Here is a 21885-nt window from a genome sequence, read left to right on the forward strand (position 1 = left end):
TGAGCATGCATAAATCAATAAAGAAATTCATTATAATTCAATTAAGGTGACTGGAACAGTGACCTTTACTGAATTCAGTTTGGGGTGTGGTAGACGCATACATAGGAAAAGTAGAGCTCCTAAAAACAAGGCAACCACCCGGTATCATAGCTGGCTCTCATCAGTTATCTCCCTTTATATTTGTACCAATTAGGCAGCCAAAAGTTAGTCCTAGACCACTCTTGTATTTTTTCACTATAAATCGACAAACAAGTTGATATCAAATTATACATCAGAACAGTATACTGGCGAAACCCTCCTTGAGTTTTCTTAGTATACATATACCAGTAATATATAATGCTCCTATATAATTATATTTATTAAATTTACTTCATACAGTACTTTACAAATTCACTGTTTTGTCCAAAAAAAAAAAAAAAAAAAAATCATATTCTGCATGCTTTCAAAAATTTTAAATCTGCAGCTTTAATATAGAGGGTACAATTTAACATTAAGTTCATTATTACATACAGAGCCGTTAGTGTATGATAGGGAGGGTGGTAGACTTGTAAACAAACCCACACACAAACAGATAGTGACAGCATATTGTATACCTGACGTCGTCAACACGCACAGATCTACAAACAGGTAGGTTCAATAAGTTAGGACAACACACACAGTCAGTGATCATTAATACACACCAACTGCTGAAATCTACTTCATCCAAAGATAAAATCCTCTCAGCAAAATTAATAAATTAACATTGGAACTTGATAGAAAGTTAAGTAATTTTCAAAATAATCTTAAAGTAAAAACTTTATACGTTGTGACAAATTAAATATATTTATATCTTCAGCGATATAAACCGGGGATATAGTAACAACAGGGGACAGTCTTTATATTAATTCCTCTGGCATATCGGGATTAACTTCAACAAGTGAGGTTATAATTACCAGGTATTGTGTCTTTTTTAAAGATTGAGATTATTTTAGCCAAGTGATTTTAAGATCATATTAAAAACCTTATAACCTGACAAGTACAGTGTGTGTCAGTCTAATGGTAGGCCTAGGGGTGGGGGTAAACCTCACACCAACTACCAAAGGAACAAGGCTATGGGGAACTACATGTGTATACCATCACTTTACAACCCAAAGGCTACTAATGATAGCTTCTGTATTTTAGCAAAAGGATAATGTACTATAGAAATGGGAGTCAATGTGCACAGTGTAGTGATCAGAAGGTGCACGGACAGGTGACATGGGAGGGGGAATACCAGTATCCAGGGTATCCGACAGTAATACGTTCATATAACTCTGTGTACAGTTACAGAGACTAGGCCTAATAATTTCTGCGGACTTCTTCTGTCCATACCATTATTCACAAGATGAAGAAAACCACTATGACAATATTATGACAATACAGTAACTACTCTAACAAAATAGGGACAGCTGTAAGTCTATGTAATCTCCCGGTAATGGGTGAGCACCAGCTTTAACCATTCACACTAAATTCTGAATGAAACATTTAATTTAGTCTACAAATAAAATATAAACCGAACCCATAATATTTATACTGGTTTGTAAACATGAGAAGTTATAGGGTGACTTTGTCAATTACTGCATGATCTTAATTAAGACTGGAATAGTTACTTAAATTATTTATGACACACACATTTTACATACAGTATATTCATTGATCCTTAAATCAACTGCACATATTTTGCTTAATTCTTACAAATAATACAAAGAACATTAGATTCACAGTAAACTGTAAAACTTGTAGGAATTACAAATTAATGACAACACATAAATTCTAATTATGCTTAAAATGTAAACCTACAAATTCACTCTACCATAAACTTTACGTTAATTACACTCTGAAATCTTGCAGTGTTGTGTTGAAAGGCATACATTAAAAAAAAAAATGTATATCATTTATTTCAGGCGAGAAGAAATTGCAGACTTACGAGTACAACATGAGGCCTTCACCATGGCGCAGATTGGATTGATAGGCTCCTTCATACACTTCACTCTCAGAGGATCGCATCACACCATACCCTGTAAATAAACATCATTACTGTCTAATTAATTAATATAGAGGTCAGTTTCATGATGCCCTGGAATGTGCTGACAAAGTGGAGGGGATTATAAATATAAACATGGGCTAATTATTGATATATATATGGGCATATCAACACAAACCAGCTAATTAACAAATGTGTAGCAACCCATATAGGCTTATGATTTAAGCAAGAATGGCCTTATTAGCAAGTATGGGCTTATTAGGAAGTATGGCCTTATTAGGAAGCATTGGCTTATTAGAAAGAATGGCTTTATTAGGAAGTATGGGCTTATTAGGAAGTATGGGCTTATTAGGAAGTATGGGCTTATTAGGAAGAATGGCTTTATTAGGAAGTATGGGTTTATTAGGGAGTATGGCTTTATTAGGAAGTATGGGCTTATTAGGGAATATGGGCTTATTAGGAAGTATGGGCTTATTAGAAAGTATGGGCTTATTAGGGAGTATGGCTTTATTAGGAAGTATGGGCTTATTAGGGAGTATGGGCTTATTAGGAAGTATGGGCTTATTAGGAAGAATGGCTTTATTAGGAAGTATGGGTTTATTTGGGAGTATGGCTTTATTAGGAAGTATGGGTTTATTAGGGAATATGGGCTTATTAGGAAGTATGGGCTTATTAGGGAGTATGGGCTTATTAGGAAGTATGGGCTTATTGGGGAATATGGGCTTATTAGGAAGTATGGGCTTATTAGGGAATATGGGCTTATTAGGAAGTATGGGCTTATTAGGAAGTATGGGCTTATTAGGAAGTATGGCTTTATCAGGGAATATGGGCTTATTAGGAAGTATGGGCTTATTAGGAAGTATGGGCTTATTAGGAAGAATGGGCTTATTAGGGAGTATGGGCTTATTAGGAAGTATGGCTTTATCAGGGAATATGGGCTTATTAGGAAGTATGGGCTTATTAGGAAGTATGGGCTTATTAGGAAGAATGGGCTTATTAGGATGGGGATGGGGTTATTAGATAGTATGGGGATGGGGTTATTAGATAGTATGGGGATGGGGTTATTAGATAGCATGGATATAGGGTTATAAGATAGTATGGGGATGGGGTTATTAGATAGCATTGGGATGGGGTTATTAGATAGCATGGGGATGGGGTTATTAGATAGTATGGGGATGGGGTTATTAGATAGTTTGGGGATGGGGTTATTAGATAGTTTGGGGATGGGGTTATTAGATAGTATGGGGATGGGGTTATTAGATAGTATGGGGATGGGGTTATTAGATAGTATAAGGATGGGGTTATTAGATAGTATGGGGATGGGGTTATTAGATAGTATGGGGATGGGGTTATTAGATAGTATGGGGATGGGGTTATTAGATAGCATGGGTATGGGGTTATTAGATAGTATGGGGATGGGGTTATTAGATAGCATGGATACAGGGTTATTAGATAGCATGGAGATGGGGTTATTAGATAGTATAGGGATGGGGTAATTAGATAGTATAGGGATGGGGTTATTAGATAGTATGGAGATAGGGTTATTAGATAGCATGGAGATGGGGTTATTAGACAGCATAGGTATAGGGTTATTCAATAGTATAGGGATGGGGTTATTAGATAGTATGGGGATGGGGTTATTAGATAGTATGGGGATGGGGTTATTAGATAGTATGGGGATGGGGTTATTAGATAGTATGAGGATGGGGTTATTAGATAGTATGGGGATGGGGTTATTAGATAGCATGGGGATGGGGTTATTAGATAGTATGGGGATGGGGTTATTAGATAGTATAGGGATGGGGTTATTAGATAGTATAGGGATGGGGTTATTAGATAGTATGGGGATGGGGTTATTAGATAGAATGGGGATGAGGTTATTAGATAGTATGGGGATGGGGTTATTAGATAGTATGGGGATGGGGTTATTAGATAGTATGGGGATGGGGTTATTAGATAGCATGGGGATGGGGTTATTAGATAGTATGGGGATAGGGTTATTATATAGCATGGATATAGGGTTATTAGATAGTATGGGGATGGGGTTATTAGATAGTATGGGGATGGGGTTATTAGATAGCATGGGGATGGGGTTATTAGATAGTATGGGGATAGGGTTATTAGATAGCATGGATATAGGGTTATTAGATAGCATGGGGATGGGGTTATTAGATAATATGGGCTCCATAGAACACATTGCGACTCATTAGAAAACATGTGGGCTTATATACCAGATATATACACAAATAATTAACATTAAACGAAAGTCAGCACTGGCATAGTTAACATGGAGGCTGAAATGTTCACATAATAAAATGGAGAAAAGCACAGTCTTTATAATAATTTCACATTAGTTTTACAAAATAATTCAGAATATTTTATAGTATTAGGAGACACCAGTTTGTAAGAAAGCATGGATTAGGGAGAATGTGATTAATAGAAAACATGGGTTTAAACCATGAAAGCACAGACACAGGTAATAAAAGCATGGATTTGTTTAAGGGGCATCTAAACAGCAAATCCAGCCAAAACAGTTGATATTTTACAAGGCTATACATCCCTACTAGGTTGTTATTTAATAGACTGTGCTATAGACACCTGTGAGCATGACATCTGGGCTATTTTTCAGGTTTGGTTATTTTTGTGGCTTAGAATTATTCCTTGCTACAACTTACCACAAAGTAACTCTATAGAAGAAATTGTTAGCATCTACATCAAATTATTTGTGATTTTAAGACACTACATGTCCAAACAAACATTTTGGTTTATTACATGACTATTTTTGTGCAATTTTTAAGCTATTTATTCGTGTTTGAAATTCAACATTATTCTGCTATATAGATGACCCTTAAGTAGGCATGAGTTTCAAACATGCATTGCACAACCAACAAGTGATAATAGGCTTAGTACTGAGTATAATGGGATTATACAGGTATGTTGTATGTATGTATAGATTATTACATGGTTTTTCACGTAACAAGGGATGATTATTACACCTAAGTATAGCGAGGGTGTGATAAGTCCCGAGTGACAAGAACTTATGTAATTACAGACTTAATTACTGCATACTTCTCACCAGGAACAAACAGAAAGGGTGAGTAAAAAAATCACTTTGTCAGTCCCAATTCCCCACATCTTCATGTTTTCTAAAATAATTACCTGTACAAGTATTTCTCAGTACCAGCGATGTTTGGCTCAATACTAACAAAACAGTCTGTCACTATGTATCCTAATGGATACAAGGATATTTTTATAAGGAGTGAATTTCTGGCTTTAGTTATTTTTAGTTATTTCAACATAAAATATAATGATAGGTTTTGGAAAATTTTAAAATATGAAACTCATTGGAATACTATCAAGATACAGTCTACCATGCCATGAAATAACCCTTACATTCATGAAATCACAAGTAAAATCCAGTCATAAATAAAAGGTGACAAACAGGAACAGTGACACAGCACAGTCTGTAGTATATTACAAACCCAAAGTTATTTTTTTTTTTACATTTTTGACAGTTCAGCCAATTTAACTTATCATGATATATGGTAAGTATGATATTGTTTATACACACACAATCCAGGTGAATTTTCTCAATATTTTTTCAGATATTTTTCTATATATTTGTTCTGACATAAAAATAAGCCATTCATTGTCTTAATTAACTTCTCCATATTATTTCAAATACATTGTATATAATATAGGGAAAAAATGGAGTCTCCGTGGAGTCTCTGATACGACCTGAAGTGTGAGGTTAGGAGATCAACATCTAATAATAGTGAGAATGGGAAATTTAGGATTCAAGATTATCAAATAGAAATCTGAATAGTGAGGAAAGTTAAGTTATATGACTTGATTGATTGCTATAGGTCAAAGGCTTGATTGAATGATAAGGTAGGTAAAATAGAGAAAAAATCAATATGTATGATGATATGGTGTGGATACCACAGAGTGGGGCATTGTTAAAGTGTAGTTATACAGAAGGTGACCTGTAAGTATATAACAATACCCACAGGAGAAATATTGAAATATAACACATATACTCAGTCCTTTAATCACCTGTCCACACTTAACAGCCAGGAATAAAACATGACTTTTTAAGTGTTTCTCCAACACACTTATGCTCTAAAAGTCATAATAGACTACAAGATGTATATCCCAGTGACAGCACTCAAACATACCTCACAATTAACCCCCTCTTCGAGGCAATACCCTAAAAGTTAACTTAACCAAAACTCTTCTACTATCTATATACATTTTTGTATATCAGAAAGCACTCCATAAAAAAGGAGACTAAGATTATATACAAACTATTAAATGTATTCCCTAAAGTCACTCAAAGCTATAAACTAATTAACCTGGGAATCTAGATAACCAAAGTTCTATACCAATTGACCTTGAAAAGTTAGTTTTAGTTAAACACTGCCTTCATTGACAAACTAAAGTAAGCCAATTTGAAAGTTACACACCAGTCAACTCCCTAGGAATTTAATTAAGTAAAGTTAAACACCAGTCAACCCCCTAGGAATTTAATTAACTAAAGTTACACACCAGTCAACCCTCTAGGAATTTAATTAACTAAAGTTACACACCAGTCAACCCCCTAGGAATTTAATTAACTAAAGTTACACACCAGTCAACCCCCTAGGAATTTAGCTAACTAAAGTTACACACCAGTCAACCTCTAGGAATTTAATTAACTAAAGTTACACACCAGTCAACCCTCTAGGAATTTAGCTAACTAAAATTGTACACCCTGGGAATCTAGTTTATTTGAGTTAAACACAAACTGAACTTGGGAATCTAGTTAACTTAAGTTACAAACCAATTAAACTTGGGAATCTAATTAACTTAAGTTATACACCAATTAACCTGGAAATCTAGTTAATTAGATATACATCAACTAATCTGTGAGCAACCTAGTAAACATCATTCAGTTTCAAATCCAGGGTATCATAATAACATCAAGTTACATAGTCAGGTAGAAGCCGTGACTTACCATGTTTACGATTGCGGTACCACTGACCATCATAGATAGATCCGTCTGTATATATCATTTTACCAGTACCGTGAAGTTCTCCTTTATGGAATTGTCCTGTGTATTTACACCCAGATGTAGAGAAGTAGCGAAAACCATGACCGTTAATTTCACCATCACTAAAAGTTCCTTCATAATAACTTCCATCTTGCATTTGAAGTTTTCCATGACCTGTTAAAGTAAAAAAACAGTGAAATATCACAAAGTATCACAGGAATTCTACACACAGTTTTTAGATTTATGTCAACTTATCAAATAAAATAAGATGTAAATGTTCTAGTATGATGGTTCATCTAACTATATACCACATGGATAACCATGATCAACTTCCATATGGTTAAATTTACCTAGCATGTCAACATCCTTATAGTTAAATTTACCTAGCATGTCAACATCTTATGGTTAAATTTACCAAGCATGTCAACATCCATATGGTAAAATTTACCAAGCATGTCAACATCCTTATAGTTAAATTTACCAAGCATGTCAACATCCATATAGTTAAATTTACCTAGCATGTCAACATCCTTATGGTAAAATTTACCTAGCATGTCAACATCCTTATGGTTAAATTTACCTAGCATGTCAACATCCTTATGGTAAAAATTACCTAGCATGTCAACATCCTTATAGTTAAATTTACCTAGCATGTCAACATCTTATGGTCAAATTTACCAAGCATGTCAACATCCTTATGGTTAAATTTACCTAGCATGTCAACATCCTTATGGTTAAATTTACCTAGCATGTCAACATCTTATGGTTAAATTTACCAAGCATGTCAACATCCTGATGGTTAAATTTACCTAGCATGTCAACATCCTTATGGCTAAATTTACCTAGCATGTCAACATCCTTGGTTAAATTTACCTAGCATGTCAACATCCTTATGGCTAAATTTACCTAGCATGTCAACATCCTTATGGTTAAATTTACCAAGCATGTCAACATCTTCTGGTTAAATTTACCTAGCATGTCAACATCTTCTGGTTAAATTTACCTAGCATGTCAACATCCTTATGGTTAAATTTACCAAGCATGTCAACATCTTATGGTTAAATTTACCAAGCATGTCAACATCCTTATGGTTAAATTTACCTAGCATGTCAACATCCTTATGGTAAAATTTACCAAGCATGTCAACTTTCTAAATATTAAATTTATCTAGCATGTCAACATCCTCAAGGTTATCTACATAACATGTCAACATCCTCAAGGCTATAAAATGTACCTATGTTTACATCCTTAACATTAACTTTATCTATCATGTCAACCTCCTTAAAATTAAATTTACCTATCATGTCAGTATCCTCAAGGATTAAATTTACCTAGCATGTCAACATCCTTATGATTAAATTTACCTAACATTTCAACATCCTCTATGTTAAAATTCACCTAGCATTTTTAATATCCCAATGGTTAAATTTACCTATAAATGTCAACAACCTGAAGCTTATATACTCAATAAGCAAATCTGGGTGTTTGTATTCTATCATAAAACTACCACAGAATGTCCATGACAGCAGAATTCTGAAACACTTCATGTGTTAGGTGTTTTAGATTACCAATTTACTGTAATGCAATCAATTCAATTGGACTAGTTTTATACCATTCATGACAACAATACTTAACGCTTCATGGAAGATAAATCCAGCATTAAACATATTCATCACATTTCCAATATATATACACTGACAAAGGAACAGTAGAACCTAAATACAAAAGACCTGTATATGTCTGTCCGTGTTTTGGCTGGATTTCAATATGGATAACATGTATACTGCCATAGAGGATGTGCTGAAGTACAATATGTTTATTAAACTAGAATATGATGACTGATCAAACAGTTCAATCCAATGTATGGTTAATGATCTGGTGTTAAAACAATAGGATTGGAGTTAACGATGACATACGACTATAGACGTCACTGATGGGTAAAGTCACACCTCACTACCCGATATCTGTGGTGTGTACGTCTCCGTGACATTAACCTGAATTACTTTGAGTTGCAAGATCACACTAGAATTTCTGTTGTTTTTACATTATATATAATATTCACAAATTAAACATAGTTAGCAGAGCTTACAACACACACTTCTTCCTACCTATGGCTGCTCGACTCAAGGTAGCTGTACATCAATAATCTTAGTCTTGTTTTTGAATTATATATAATATTCACAAATAAAATGTAGTGAGCAGGGCTTACAACACACATAAAACAATAGTCTTTGTCTTGGTAAGAGTCATGTTGATAGAGAAAGAGATGAAGCTATAATATTTGTAATTTCATATTACTTTATATCTCATGATACTAATAAAAACAAAATTGTGTTTCTAGCAACATTGACCTTTAGAATCAAGAACCAATGGTTTTGATAGACGAACTTGTGTAAGGTATATCACCAATGTAAACATACCTGTAAAGTTTCATCAGAACCTGTCAGTAAATGAATGCAAAATACCGACAAAAATTTGACAGCAAAATTCTGTTGAAAAACTGAATAGTTACTTTGCACAGATAGAATATATAGGTCAGTAGGTCACATCCCAAAATTATACCGCCAGTTTTTTGTCATGCCTTTAAAGTAAGGACCAAGAGTGTGAGAACAAACTCAAAAACTTAACATCCTCCTGCTGAAACACCCTTCACATAGGATATAGGAAATCATCCATTGAAATCTTGGATATTACAAGTGACCAGTCTAGGATATTACAAGTGACCAGTCTGAGACATTACAACTGACCAGTCTGGAATATTACAAGTGACCAGTCTGGGATATTACAACTGACCAGTCTGGGATATTACAAGTGACCAGTCTGGGATATCATAACTGACCAGTCAGCTGGGACATTACAACTGACCAGTCTGGGATATTACAACTGACCAGTCTGGGATATTACAACTGACCAGTCTGGGATATTACAACTGACCAGTCTGGGATATTACAACTGACCAGTCTGGGATATTACAACTGACCAATCTGGGATATTATATCTGACCAGTATGGGATATTACAACTGACCAGTCTGGGATATTATATCTGACCAGTCTGGGATATTACAACTGACCAGTCTGGGATATTATATCTGACCAGTCTGGGATATTATAACTGACCAGTCTGTGACATTATAACTGACCAATCTGGGACATTACAACTGACCAATCTGGGATATTACAACTGACCAGTATGGGATATTACAACTGACCAGTCTGGGATATTACAACTGAACAGTCTGGGATATTATAACTTATCAGTCTGGGATATTACAACTGACCAGTCTGGGATATTACAACTGACCAGTCTGGGATATTACAACTGGTCAGTCTGGGACATTACAACTGACCAGTCTGGGATATTATATCTGACCAGTCTGGGATATTACAACTGACCAGTCTGTGACATTATAACTGACCAATCTGGGACATTACAACTGACCAATCTGGGATATTACAACTGACCAGTATGGGATATTACAACTGACCAGTCTGGGATATTACAACTGACCAGTCTGGGATATTATAACTTATCAGTCTGGGATATTACAACTGACCAGTCTGGGATATTACAACTGACCAGTCTGGGATATTACAACTGGTCAGTCTGGGACATTACAACTGACCAGTCTGGGATATTATAACTGACCAGTCTGGGATATTATAACTGACCAGTCCGCAGCAACAAATACTACATTTCTCATTATCTTTCTGTCTCTACTTTCAACCTCAAGATTTTTTTACTTAACTGAAATAATTGATTTTCTTCAGTAAAAGCAGATAATCCCACAAAAATGTCTTTCCTGTAGTTCTTCTGATTGCCGTATGTTCATGATCTATTGACACAGTCATTTTGATAAAGATTCCTGATAATTCAACGTTCTGTTAATTAATGCTCATACTATCTTCTTAGACAAATCATACCTATGATGATTAGGTGATTTTGTGAAGAATGAGTATAAACATAACACAAATATGTCTAAGATATCTTTAGCCTTCTAATTATAAATTACAGTACCCTTAAATAGATATTATTACAGTATCTGCTGATAAGATATATGTCTGATTTTATGATAATTCTACCCAAGGGTTATTGCTCCACTGGTGGAAGGAAATCTGAGCCGAGTGGCATGATCTGACAACAGTGTAGGATAATGTTACAATCACTTTTATCCCTACACAATCTTACTTAAATGTTGGCTAACATGGGGTGTCCATTAGGAACAATTCCAATACTGGATAATTAAATCTTCAAAAAGTGATTTTAAATGTCACAAATGACTATCGAGCTGGGGTGTGATACTATCTAATTGACAGCTGTTGCGTTACAAACCACTTAATCGTGTGTATTAAGTGGCTCACCATTTACATACATTACAGTCGAGATCTCCTCTGTTCTTCTATCTATAACAATAACTGTGACCTTAAACCTAATTATATCAATTAAAATATCTCCATATATGTATATATATAAGTTAGATACATGTATATTCAATATTGTATGTGTAAATGAGTATACTACGTCTAGGTGATACCATACAATTAAAACGTTTGTACTCACCACCCCCTCTATAATATTTGTACCTATGCCACCCCTATATATGGCTAATTACAACATACTACCTCAACTTGGGGTGTTGATAATTGTCAAGTTGAAAGTTAGTGATATTAATTACCACAAAAATAGGAATAACATTTAGCAAGTTAACAGTGGTAGTCATATTTCCATGTTTAAGATTCAAAGACACGAAAAGCCTAATATAAATTCTCAGTAATATAAAACCTATATCTAGCTAGGGCACCCTGTGAAGACATGTAGTTCACTGATACATACACAATAGACGCCAAACATTATGTGATATCATTCCCTTTGAAGGTATAAAAAAATATATTTCTCTATTGCACACATCATTTTAACATTAATTATCAATAATCATTATTTCTCTATTGCACACATCATTGTATCATTAATTATCAATAATCATGAACAGCTTGTTAAATCGATGAATTGCATGGCAGAGATCACCCTGGGCTGAGATTTATATGAAACAATTATGTCAAAACTCTCCTTCATATATCAGAAGTCAGACAACTAGTTGGCTCAGAATTAATCTGGTAAGATTGTACTAAATCTATTACTTTGTACTGTACATAGATTGTATTTTATTTTGAAATGAAAAACAAATGGGAATGAGACCTAATCTTCCATTAGTCAATGTTGTAGATTTATAGAATGACCATAACAGTGACCTAACAGAGACCAGGTCTATTTAATATTAAGCTTTAATAAATTCTATAAGTGCACAGTGTACCTATAGGACGCTATAACGAAGCCATAATATTGCCTGTAATCAAGGGTAGAGATTAAACAACCTAAACCTGATCGACGCCTCAACGCCGTGTTAGTAGATTACAAACCTTCACCGTGAAGGCTTTGATACAAACAGTTGACCTGTAATCATCAGTCATTGTATTAGTATTACAGATTCTATTTTGAGATCATCACTTATAGCTGTAACATATCGATACAAAAAACCTATGTTAGGAAGTCTGTATACACTTTAGTATGTCATACACCGGTCATGTTTCAGTATAGATCGTTATTAGATATTGGTTATAGTGTCACAAAGCCATAACCATTACAGTGACCTGACTAATATACATATGGTACTCAGAACAACGCCTCCACTGGACTTGTATGTGGCTAATGTCTTTTTCATGCTCAGTGCTACAATCTGAATCCTAGTTGATCAGTATCGACATGCACATACCTATACTAGACATTGTGATTGTAGCCTATTTAGTTTATACTGAACTGAAATAAATTCACTTTTTATAATAATTGCTGCTTATGTTTCTTCAAAAACAACTTACAGGTCATTATCATACATCAAACATTACCTGATATGTAACTTTTAAGTTTATTTTTATTATATATATTTAAAGAATTATGTCATAGCAGATTATAATAACTGCTATTGCCTAAGATAGGGTACTTTATACCTGGGAGAAAACTGAAGTTCTAGAAGAAAATTCAATGAATCAGATAGGTGATGCTCGGATACCTGAATATTCTTATTTACATCTGCAAGTGAGCCATCCGCTATCCAACATACCCAACTGTCACACCACCATATATAGGAAAATATTTCTTTGTTTAAAATACATGTTAGAACTCAAATAAAAATTTTTGTAAAATGTTCACATGTTCAGTTTTCTGTGACCCACTGCCGTAAAGAGCCTTGCATACAAAATCTACATGTGTTTTACAAAATGGATTCAACAATTAGAATATAACATCTACAAAACCATAATAACTTATCTTTAATGTCATACAAACCAACTCCTCACAGCTGACCAATGGTCAATGATGTCAGAGGCCACAAATATCTTAAAATATCAAATCAAATTGACAAACTTACCGTGCTTTTTACCATTTCTCCACTGTCCTTCATATCTGAAGTATTTGTTTTCATATGTGTACACTCCTAAACCTGAAATACAAACAATCATAGTTATATTGTGAAAGTTTAACTGATGACAAACGATCAAAGTTATATTTTGAAAGTTTAACTGACGACAAACAATCATAGTTACATTGTAAAAGTTTAACTGGTGACAAACAATCATAGTTATATTGTGAAAGTTTAACTGGTGACAATCATAGTTATATTGTGAAAGTTTAACTGATGACAAACCTAGTTATATTGTGAAAGTTTAACTGTGACAAACAATCATAGTTATATTGTGAAAGTTTAACTGATGACAACCATAGTTATATTGTGAAAGTTTAACTGATGACAAACGATCAAAGTTACATTGTGAAAGTTTAACTGATGACAAACCTAGTTATATTGTGAAAGTTTAACTGATGACAAACCTAGTTATATTGTGAAAGTTTAACTGATGACAAACCTAGTTATATTGTGAAAGTTTAACTGATGACAAACATAGTTATATTGTGAAAGTTTAACAGATGACAACCATAGTTATATTGTGAAAGTTTAACTGATGACAAACATAGTTATATTGTGAAAGTTTAACTGATGACAAACATAGTTATATTGTGAAAGTTTAACTGATGACAAACATAGTTATATTGTGAAAGTTTAACAGATGACAACCATAGTTATATTGTGAAAGTTTAACTGATGACAAACATAGTTATATTGTGAAAGTTTAACTGACGACAAACAATCATAGTTATATTGTGAAAGTTTAACTGATGACAAACATAGTTATATTGTGAAAGTTTAACTGACGACAAACAATCATAGTTATATTGTGAAAGTTTAACTGTGACAAACAATCATAGTTATATTGTGAAAGTTTAACTGATGACAACCATAGTTATATTGTGAAAGTTTAACTGATGACAAACAATCATAGTTATATTGTGAAAGTTTAACTGATGACAAACATAGTTATATTGTGAAAGTTTAACTGATGACAAACCTAGTTATATTGTGAAAGTTTAACTGATGACAAACCTAGTTATATTGTGAAAGTTTAACTGATGACAAACAATCATAGTTATATTGTGAAAGTTTAACTTATGACAAACAATCATAGTTATATTGTGAAAGTTTAACTGATGACAAACGATCAAAGTTATATTGTGAAAGTTTAACTGATGACAAACGATCAAAGTTATATTGTGAAAGTTTAACTGATGACAAACGATCAAAGTTATATTGTGAAAGTTTAACTGATGACAAACGATCAAAGTTATATTGTGAAAGTTTAACTGATGACAAACAATCATAGTTATATTGTGAAAGTTTAACTGATGACAAACGATCAAAGTTATATTGTGAAAGTTTAACTGATGACAAACGATCAAAGTTATATTGTGAAAGTTTAACTGATGACAAACCTACATTTTATGTACGACAAATCAGATAGTTACACTTGCTGATGTCACATTGGTAAGAAAAATATCAAAATCTGTAACTGAGCACTTAATTAATTAGATTTGAATCACTGCCTCAACTAGGGATGGAAACTTGTGTCATCCCTCTGGCTTACTTGTCTATACACTCAACCAATTGAGCTAATGAGAAGTTCTCTCTAGCCAAGCAGTATATTGCGGCTTTTCTCACTAGTCTACTGATTATAACACCAATAACATTGATTGTGTTATTAACTGATTATAACACCAATAACATTGATTGTGTTATTAACTGATTATAACACCAATAACATTGATTGTGTTATTATTATAACACCAATAACAATGATTGTGTTAATATTATAACACCAATAAAAATGATTGTGTTAATATTATAACACCCATAACATTGATTGTGTTATTAACTGATTATAACACCAATAACATTGATTGTTATTAACTGATTATAACACCAATAACATTGATTGTGTTATTATTATAACACCAATAACATTGATTGTGTTATTAACTGATTACAACACCAATAACAATGATTGTTATTAACTGATTATAACACCAATAACAATGATTGTTATTAACTGATTATAACACCAATAACATTGATTGTGTTATTATTATAACACCAATAACATTGATTGTGTTATTATTATAACACCAATAACATTGATTGTGTTATTAACTGATTATAACACCAATAACATTGGTTGTGTTATTAACTGATTATAACACCAATAACATTGGTTGTGTTATTAACTGATTACAACACCAATAACATTGATTGTGTATATCAACCTTCCTATTGCCTATCCCATTGAATTTCACCATTTTATATGTCCAATCAGCCCAAGTAGACATTAAGTCTTGTAACATTGATCAACACAATGTTATATTTATGCCCATTTTGTAGAAGTTGATGAAATTTGTCAGAAAATCTTTTTTAGTTTTGCAAAAAGAGGCTCAATAAAATGGCAAATTCTTCACAAATCCTATATAAAAAGGAAAGGTGAGATATCTCTTAGGGTCCTGTTTATGGTACACAGATATTAGTGGATACCATAAAATACTTCACAAATCCTATATAAAAAAGGAAAGGTGAGATATCTCCTAGGGTACACAGATATTAGTGGATACCATGAAATACTTCAATAACAAACAACATAGAAAAATAAGTCTGAACCTTGTTGAATGGGTTATGGCAAACTATTGAGAACTGGTTGAAGGCTGCATGAAAAAAATGAAATACAGGTATTGATCAGAACATGCCACTCTGTAAAGAACAGAGAAATTAGCATTGATTTGGTATAATCTATATAAACCTACAGACCTGGAATAACGGTTCATCTGGTGGATGTGATGTAATCTACGACAGCTAACTCACGGTCAATATGTACAAGTTGTGTGTCCTTATACCAGGACCAATAACGACAGAATATCTTACTGAAATCTCACTCAGGTAACTGGTGTGATTAGTACAACAGGATGTAACAGGTCCGTATTTATTACAACAGGATGTAACAGGTCCATATTTATTACAACAAGATGTAACAGGTCCGTATTTATTGCAACAGGATGTAACAGGACCGTATTTATTACAACAGAATGTAACAGGTCTGTATTTGTTACAACAGGATGTAACAGGTCCGTATCTATTACAACAGGATGTAACAGGTCCGTATCTATTACAACAGGATGTAACAGGTCCGTATCTATTACAACAGGATGTAACAGGTCCGTATCTATTACAACAGGATGTAACAGGTCCGTATCTATTACAACAGTATGTAACAGGTCCGTATCTATTACAACAGGATGTAACAGGTCCGTATCTATTACAACAGGATGTAACAGGTCCGTATTTATTACAACAGGATGTAACAGGTCCGTATCTATTACAACAGTATGTAACAGGTCCGTATCTATTACAACAGGATGTAACAGGTCCGTATTTATTACAACAGGATGTAACGGGTCCGTATTTATTACAACAGGATGTAACGGGTCCGTATTTATTACAACAGGATGTAACGGGTCCGTATTTATTACAACAGGATGTAACGGGTCCGTATTTATTACAACAGGATGTAACGGGTCCGTATTTATTACAACAGGATGTAACGGGTCCGTATTTATTACAACAGGATGTAACGGGTCCGTATTTATTACAACAGGATGTAACGGGTCCGTATTTATTACAACAGGATGTAACGGGTCCGTATTTATTACAACAGTATGTAACGGGTCCGTATCTATTACAACAGGATGTAACAGGTCCGTATTTATTACAACAGGATGTAACAGGTCCGTATTTATTACAACAGGATGTAACAGGTCCATATTTATTACAACAAGATGTAACAGGTCCGTATTTATTGCAACAGGATGTAACAGGACCGTATTTATTACAACAGAATGTAAGAGGTCTGTATTTGTTACAACAGGATGTAACAGGTCCGTATCTATTACAACAGGATGTAACAGGTCTGTATTTATTACAACAGAATGTAACAGGTCCGTATCTATTACAACAGGATGTAACAGGTCCGTATCTATTACAACAGTATGTAACAGGTCCGTATCTATTACAACAGGATGTAACAGGTCTGTATCTATTACAACAGGATGTAACAGGTCCGTATCTATTACAACAAGATGTAACAGGTCCGTATTTATTACAACAAGATGTAACAGGTTCGTATTTATTACAACAGGATGTAACAGGTCCGTATTTATTACAACAGGATGTAACAGGTCCGTATTTATTACAACAGGATGTAACAGGTCCGTATCTATTACAACAGTATGTAACAGGTCCGTATCTATTACAACAGGATGTAACAGGTCCGTATTTATTACAACAGGATGTAACGGGTCCGTATTTATTACAACAGGATGTAACGGGTCCGTATTTATTACAACAGGATGTAACGGGTCCGTATTTATTACAACAGGATGTAACGGGTCCGTATTTATTACAACAGGATGTAACGGGTCCGTATTTATTACAACAGGATGTAACGGGTCCGTATTTATTACAACAGGATGTAACGGGTCCGTATTTATTACAACAGGATGTAACAGGTCCGTATCTATTACAACAGGATGTAACAGGTCCGTATTTATTACAACAGGATGTAACAGGTCCGTATTTATTACAACAGGATGTAACAGGTCCATATTTATTACAACAAGATGTAACAGGTCCGTATTTATTGCAACAGGATGTAACAGGACCGTATTTATTACAACAGAATGTAAGAGGTCTGTATTTGTTACAACAGGATGTAACAGGTCCGTATCTATTACAACAGGATGTAACAGGTCTGTATTTATTACAACAGAATGTAACAGGTCCGTATCTATTACAACAGGATGTAACAGGTCCGTATCTATTACAACAGTATGTAACAGGTCCGTATCTATTACAACAGGATGTAACAGGTCTGTATCTATTACAACAGGATGTAACAGGTCCGTATCTATTACAACAAGATGTAACAGGTCCGTATTTATTACAACAAGATGTAACAGGTTCGTATTTATTACAACAGGATGTAACAGGTCCGTATTTATTACAACAGGATGTAACAGGTCCGTATTTATTACAACAGGATGTAACAGGTCCGTATCTATTACAACAGTATGTAACAGGTCCGTATCTATTACAACAGGATGTAACAGGTCCGTATCTATTACAACAGGATGTAACGGGTCCGTATCTATTACAACAGGATGTAACGGGTCCGTATTTATTACAACAGGATGTAACGGGTCCGTATTTATTACAACAGGATGTAACGGGTCCGTATTTATTACAACAGGATGTAACGGGTCCGTATTTATTACAACAGGATGTAACGGGTCCGTATTTATTACAACAGGATGTAACGGGTCCGTATTTATTACAACAGGATGTAACGGGTCCGTATTTATTACAACAGGATGTAACGGGTCCGTATTTATTACAACAGGATGTAACGGGTCCGTATTTATTACAACAGGATGTAACGGGTCCGTATTTATTACAACAGGATGTAACGGGTCCGTATTTATTACAACAGTATGTAACAGGTCCGTATCTATTACAACAGGATGTAACAGGTCCGTATTTATTACAACAGGATGTAACAGGTCCGTATCTATTACAACAGGATGTAACAGGTCCGTATCTATTACAACAGGATGTAACAGGTCCGTATTTATTACAACAGGATAGGGGGATCTCAACCCTCAGGGGGAGATTGTTAAGTTCCCAAACACTTGGCAAGCCTCGTGTTTGGGAATTATCAATTTAACAATCTCCCCTTCGGAGTGAGATCCTCCTATCTCCCCCCAAAAGGGGTGAAAGATTATATTATTCTCTTACCCTGGACAGGGATATCCGCAGTTTTACTGGGGTGAGATTTTCTTATCTCACCCTAGGGAAATTGCATTTCATCACATCAACAATATCATGACGTCACGGTAACAGTACAATGACGTCACGTCGACAATTCAATCACGTCATGTCAACATGTCCTTGCATTGATGTAACGTCAATATTAGATACATAAGAGGGTAAATAAGGTAAGAGAAAAATGATCATTCACCACCAAGTGAGACAGGGGAATCTCAACCCTCGGGGTAAGATAATTAAGCTGCCAAACACTCGGCAATCCTTTGTTCCAAGATAACTTAATCATTAATCATAATTAAGTTACAACCCTACATTTTCAAAATCTTAAAAAGTTTAAGGTTCACAAATATAATATATGGTGATTAAATACTGTGTGAAAAAAGACCTATGTAAATCTCTTTCACAGCCAAGAGGATGATGGTCATAATTATATATACAGCTTTGATTCAGCCTTAATAGTCCTGATGGTGACATTATACTTCAGTCAGTCCTGAGGGTGAGAGTAATTCTGTTAGCCTTGAGGGTGAGAGTAATTCTGTTAGCCTTGAGGGTGAGAGTAATTCTGTTAGCCCTGAGGATGATAGTAATTCTGTTAGCCATGAGGGTGATAGTAATTCTGTTAGCCTGAGGGTGATAGTAATTCTGTTAGCCTGAGGGTGATAGTAATTCTGTTAGCCCTGAGGATGATAGTAATTCTGTTAGCCTGAGGGTGATAGTAATTCTGTTAGCCATGAGGGTGATAGTAATTCTGTTAGCCATGAGGGTGATAGTAATTATGTTAGCCATGAGGGTGATAGTAATTCTGTTAGCCATGAGGGTGATAGTAATTCTGTTAGCCCTGAGGGTGATAGTAATTCTGTTAGCCTGAGGGTGATAGTAATTCTGTTAGCCATGAGGGTGATAGTAATTCTGTTAGCCATGAGGATGATAGTAATTCTGTTAGCCATGAGGGTGATAGTAATTCTGTTAGCCCTGAGGGTGATAGTAATTCTGTTAGCCCTGAGGGTGATAGTAATTCTGTTAGCCATGAGGGTGATAGTAATTCTGTTAGCCATGAGGGTGATAGTAATTCTGTTAGACATGAGGGTGATAGTAATTCTGTTAGACATGAGGGTGATAGTAATTTAGACAATAGCATAACCCTATAAGCCCCTGATGATGTTAGTAATTTTGACAGTCCCGGGGGTGACAGCACATCTGTCATTGTCTGACAGAACCTTTGAATTTTATGTATTTTATCATACCAATGTTACCAGGTGTGACAAAATTGTACACACACTATTTATTTATTTAAAAAATAACTGCAAAACAGAATAAGTAAGTTTTTAAGTGTAATATCAACAGCAGAGATTTTATAGATTTGTTTTGAACTACTTTGATGAGGATATAGATGTTAAATTGTCTGAGCCTTATAAAAGTAAATATTTACACAGTAATAAATAACCATATTTTACTGTGACACACTACAATGCCTACCTGTGCCATTCTTGGGTATAGAGTTGTAGGTACATGCGTTCCTTTCTGACAAAGGTTTCTTGTCCTTTTTAATTGATTTTGGGAGAAATGGGAGTTTATACTCCAGATCCTCATTTTTCTCAAACTTTATGGCTTTAAGCTTGTTTTCAGGTGAATGTCCATTGCGTGCGTGTTTGTTTTCGGGTGATAGTCCACCATGTCCGTGTTTGTGGCTCAGCGACTTGCCACCAGGGTGATGTGGCATCAGTGGCATTTTGCCCAACCTTTGATGTTTCAGTGGCATCAACCTATGAGCTGTTATACTGATCCTGTATCAAAGCTAGGAATTCAATATGCTCAACATTCAGTGTCCATTACACACCATCAGGATTGTCCCCAGAATCACACTGAATAAATCCAAAGATCTCAATCGAAATATCCCAGATATCTAATGTTAAATTATCATTTCAAAGAAGAAAATAAAAAGTTGTGGTCTAAACGAACACCAATGAGTTGCCACTGACTTACATGTTGTGTCCCTGGTGTTTGGTGTTCTCTACAGAAATCTACTTAAGCTCCAATAACCAACAATAGAGGTATCAATTTAATATGTAGCTTAAAGCTCTAGTGTTGTATATATGAAAGGTAGAGTTGAAACCGTTGGTCGTTTAGTGACATATTAACATAATCCACAGAACTACCACCGGTGATATCCTGAGTTACGCCCGAGCTCTCCAGGTCCCATTCAGCGATCCGTCTCGCTGCCGTAAAACAAGCACTTGTCGACTACTTACACATACATTTAAAGGTTTTGGAACAACACATACCAATCAACGGGAGCCAATTCTTAACCCTACCACCAGTATAGTCACAAGTATTGAACCAGAGGTCTAGTACTGTCCCATGATACGTATCAATAGGTAATACAACATTTACCTGTGAAAGCCTTGGTAGACAGGATAATTCTGGATCAATTATGCAATTAATCTGTCCGAGACTTGATATTCTATTTGCGCCTAGATTACTTTAATCTTTGTCATAAAGGACTGGAGATTGATTTAAATAACTATGATTAGATGTATTTTAGATATTG

General features: G+C 34.7%; 1 protein-coding gene across 6 annotated transcripts in view; it reads right to left on the reverse strand.

The window, feature by feature from the left end:
• Positions 1-21885, reverse strand: part of LOC117337343 (MORN repeat-containing protein 1-like) — a 76724-nt gene that overhangs the window by 34322 nt on the left and 20517 nt on the right. For 2 of the 6 annotated variants that reach the window (XM_033898272.1, XM_033898269.1), the window contains exons 1-5: positions 20814-21543; positions 13455-13526; positions 6999-7208; positions 1946-2036; positions 594-617 (exon numbers count right to left, since the gene is read on the reverse strand). In XM_033898272.1, the coding sequence (XP_033754163.1) occupies positions 594-617; positions 1946-2036; positions 6999-7208; positions 13455-13526; positions 20814-21096 (680 nt within the window). In that variant the 5' untranslated portion in view covers positions 21097-21543. Of the gene's footprint in view, positions 1-593; positions 618-1945; positions 2037-6998; positions 7209-13454; positions 13527-20813; positions 21544-21885 lie in introns of those variants that run through there. The other 4 variants (XM_033898271.1, XM_033898268.1, XM_033898274.1 and 1 more) reach the window with 3 other exon arrangements.

The sequence above is a fragment of the Pecten maximus genome, chromosome 11 (genome assembly GCF_902652985.1).
Source record: "Pecten maximus chromosome 11, xPecMax1.1, whole genome shotgun sequence".
Taxonomy (NCBI): domain Eukaryota; kingdom Metazoa; phylum Mollusca; class Bivalvia; order Pectinida; family Pectinidae; genus Pecten; species Pecten maximus.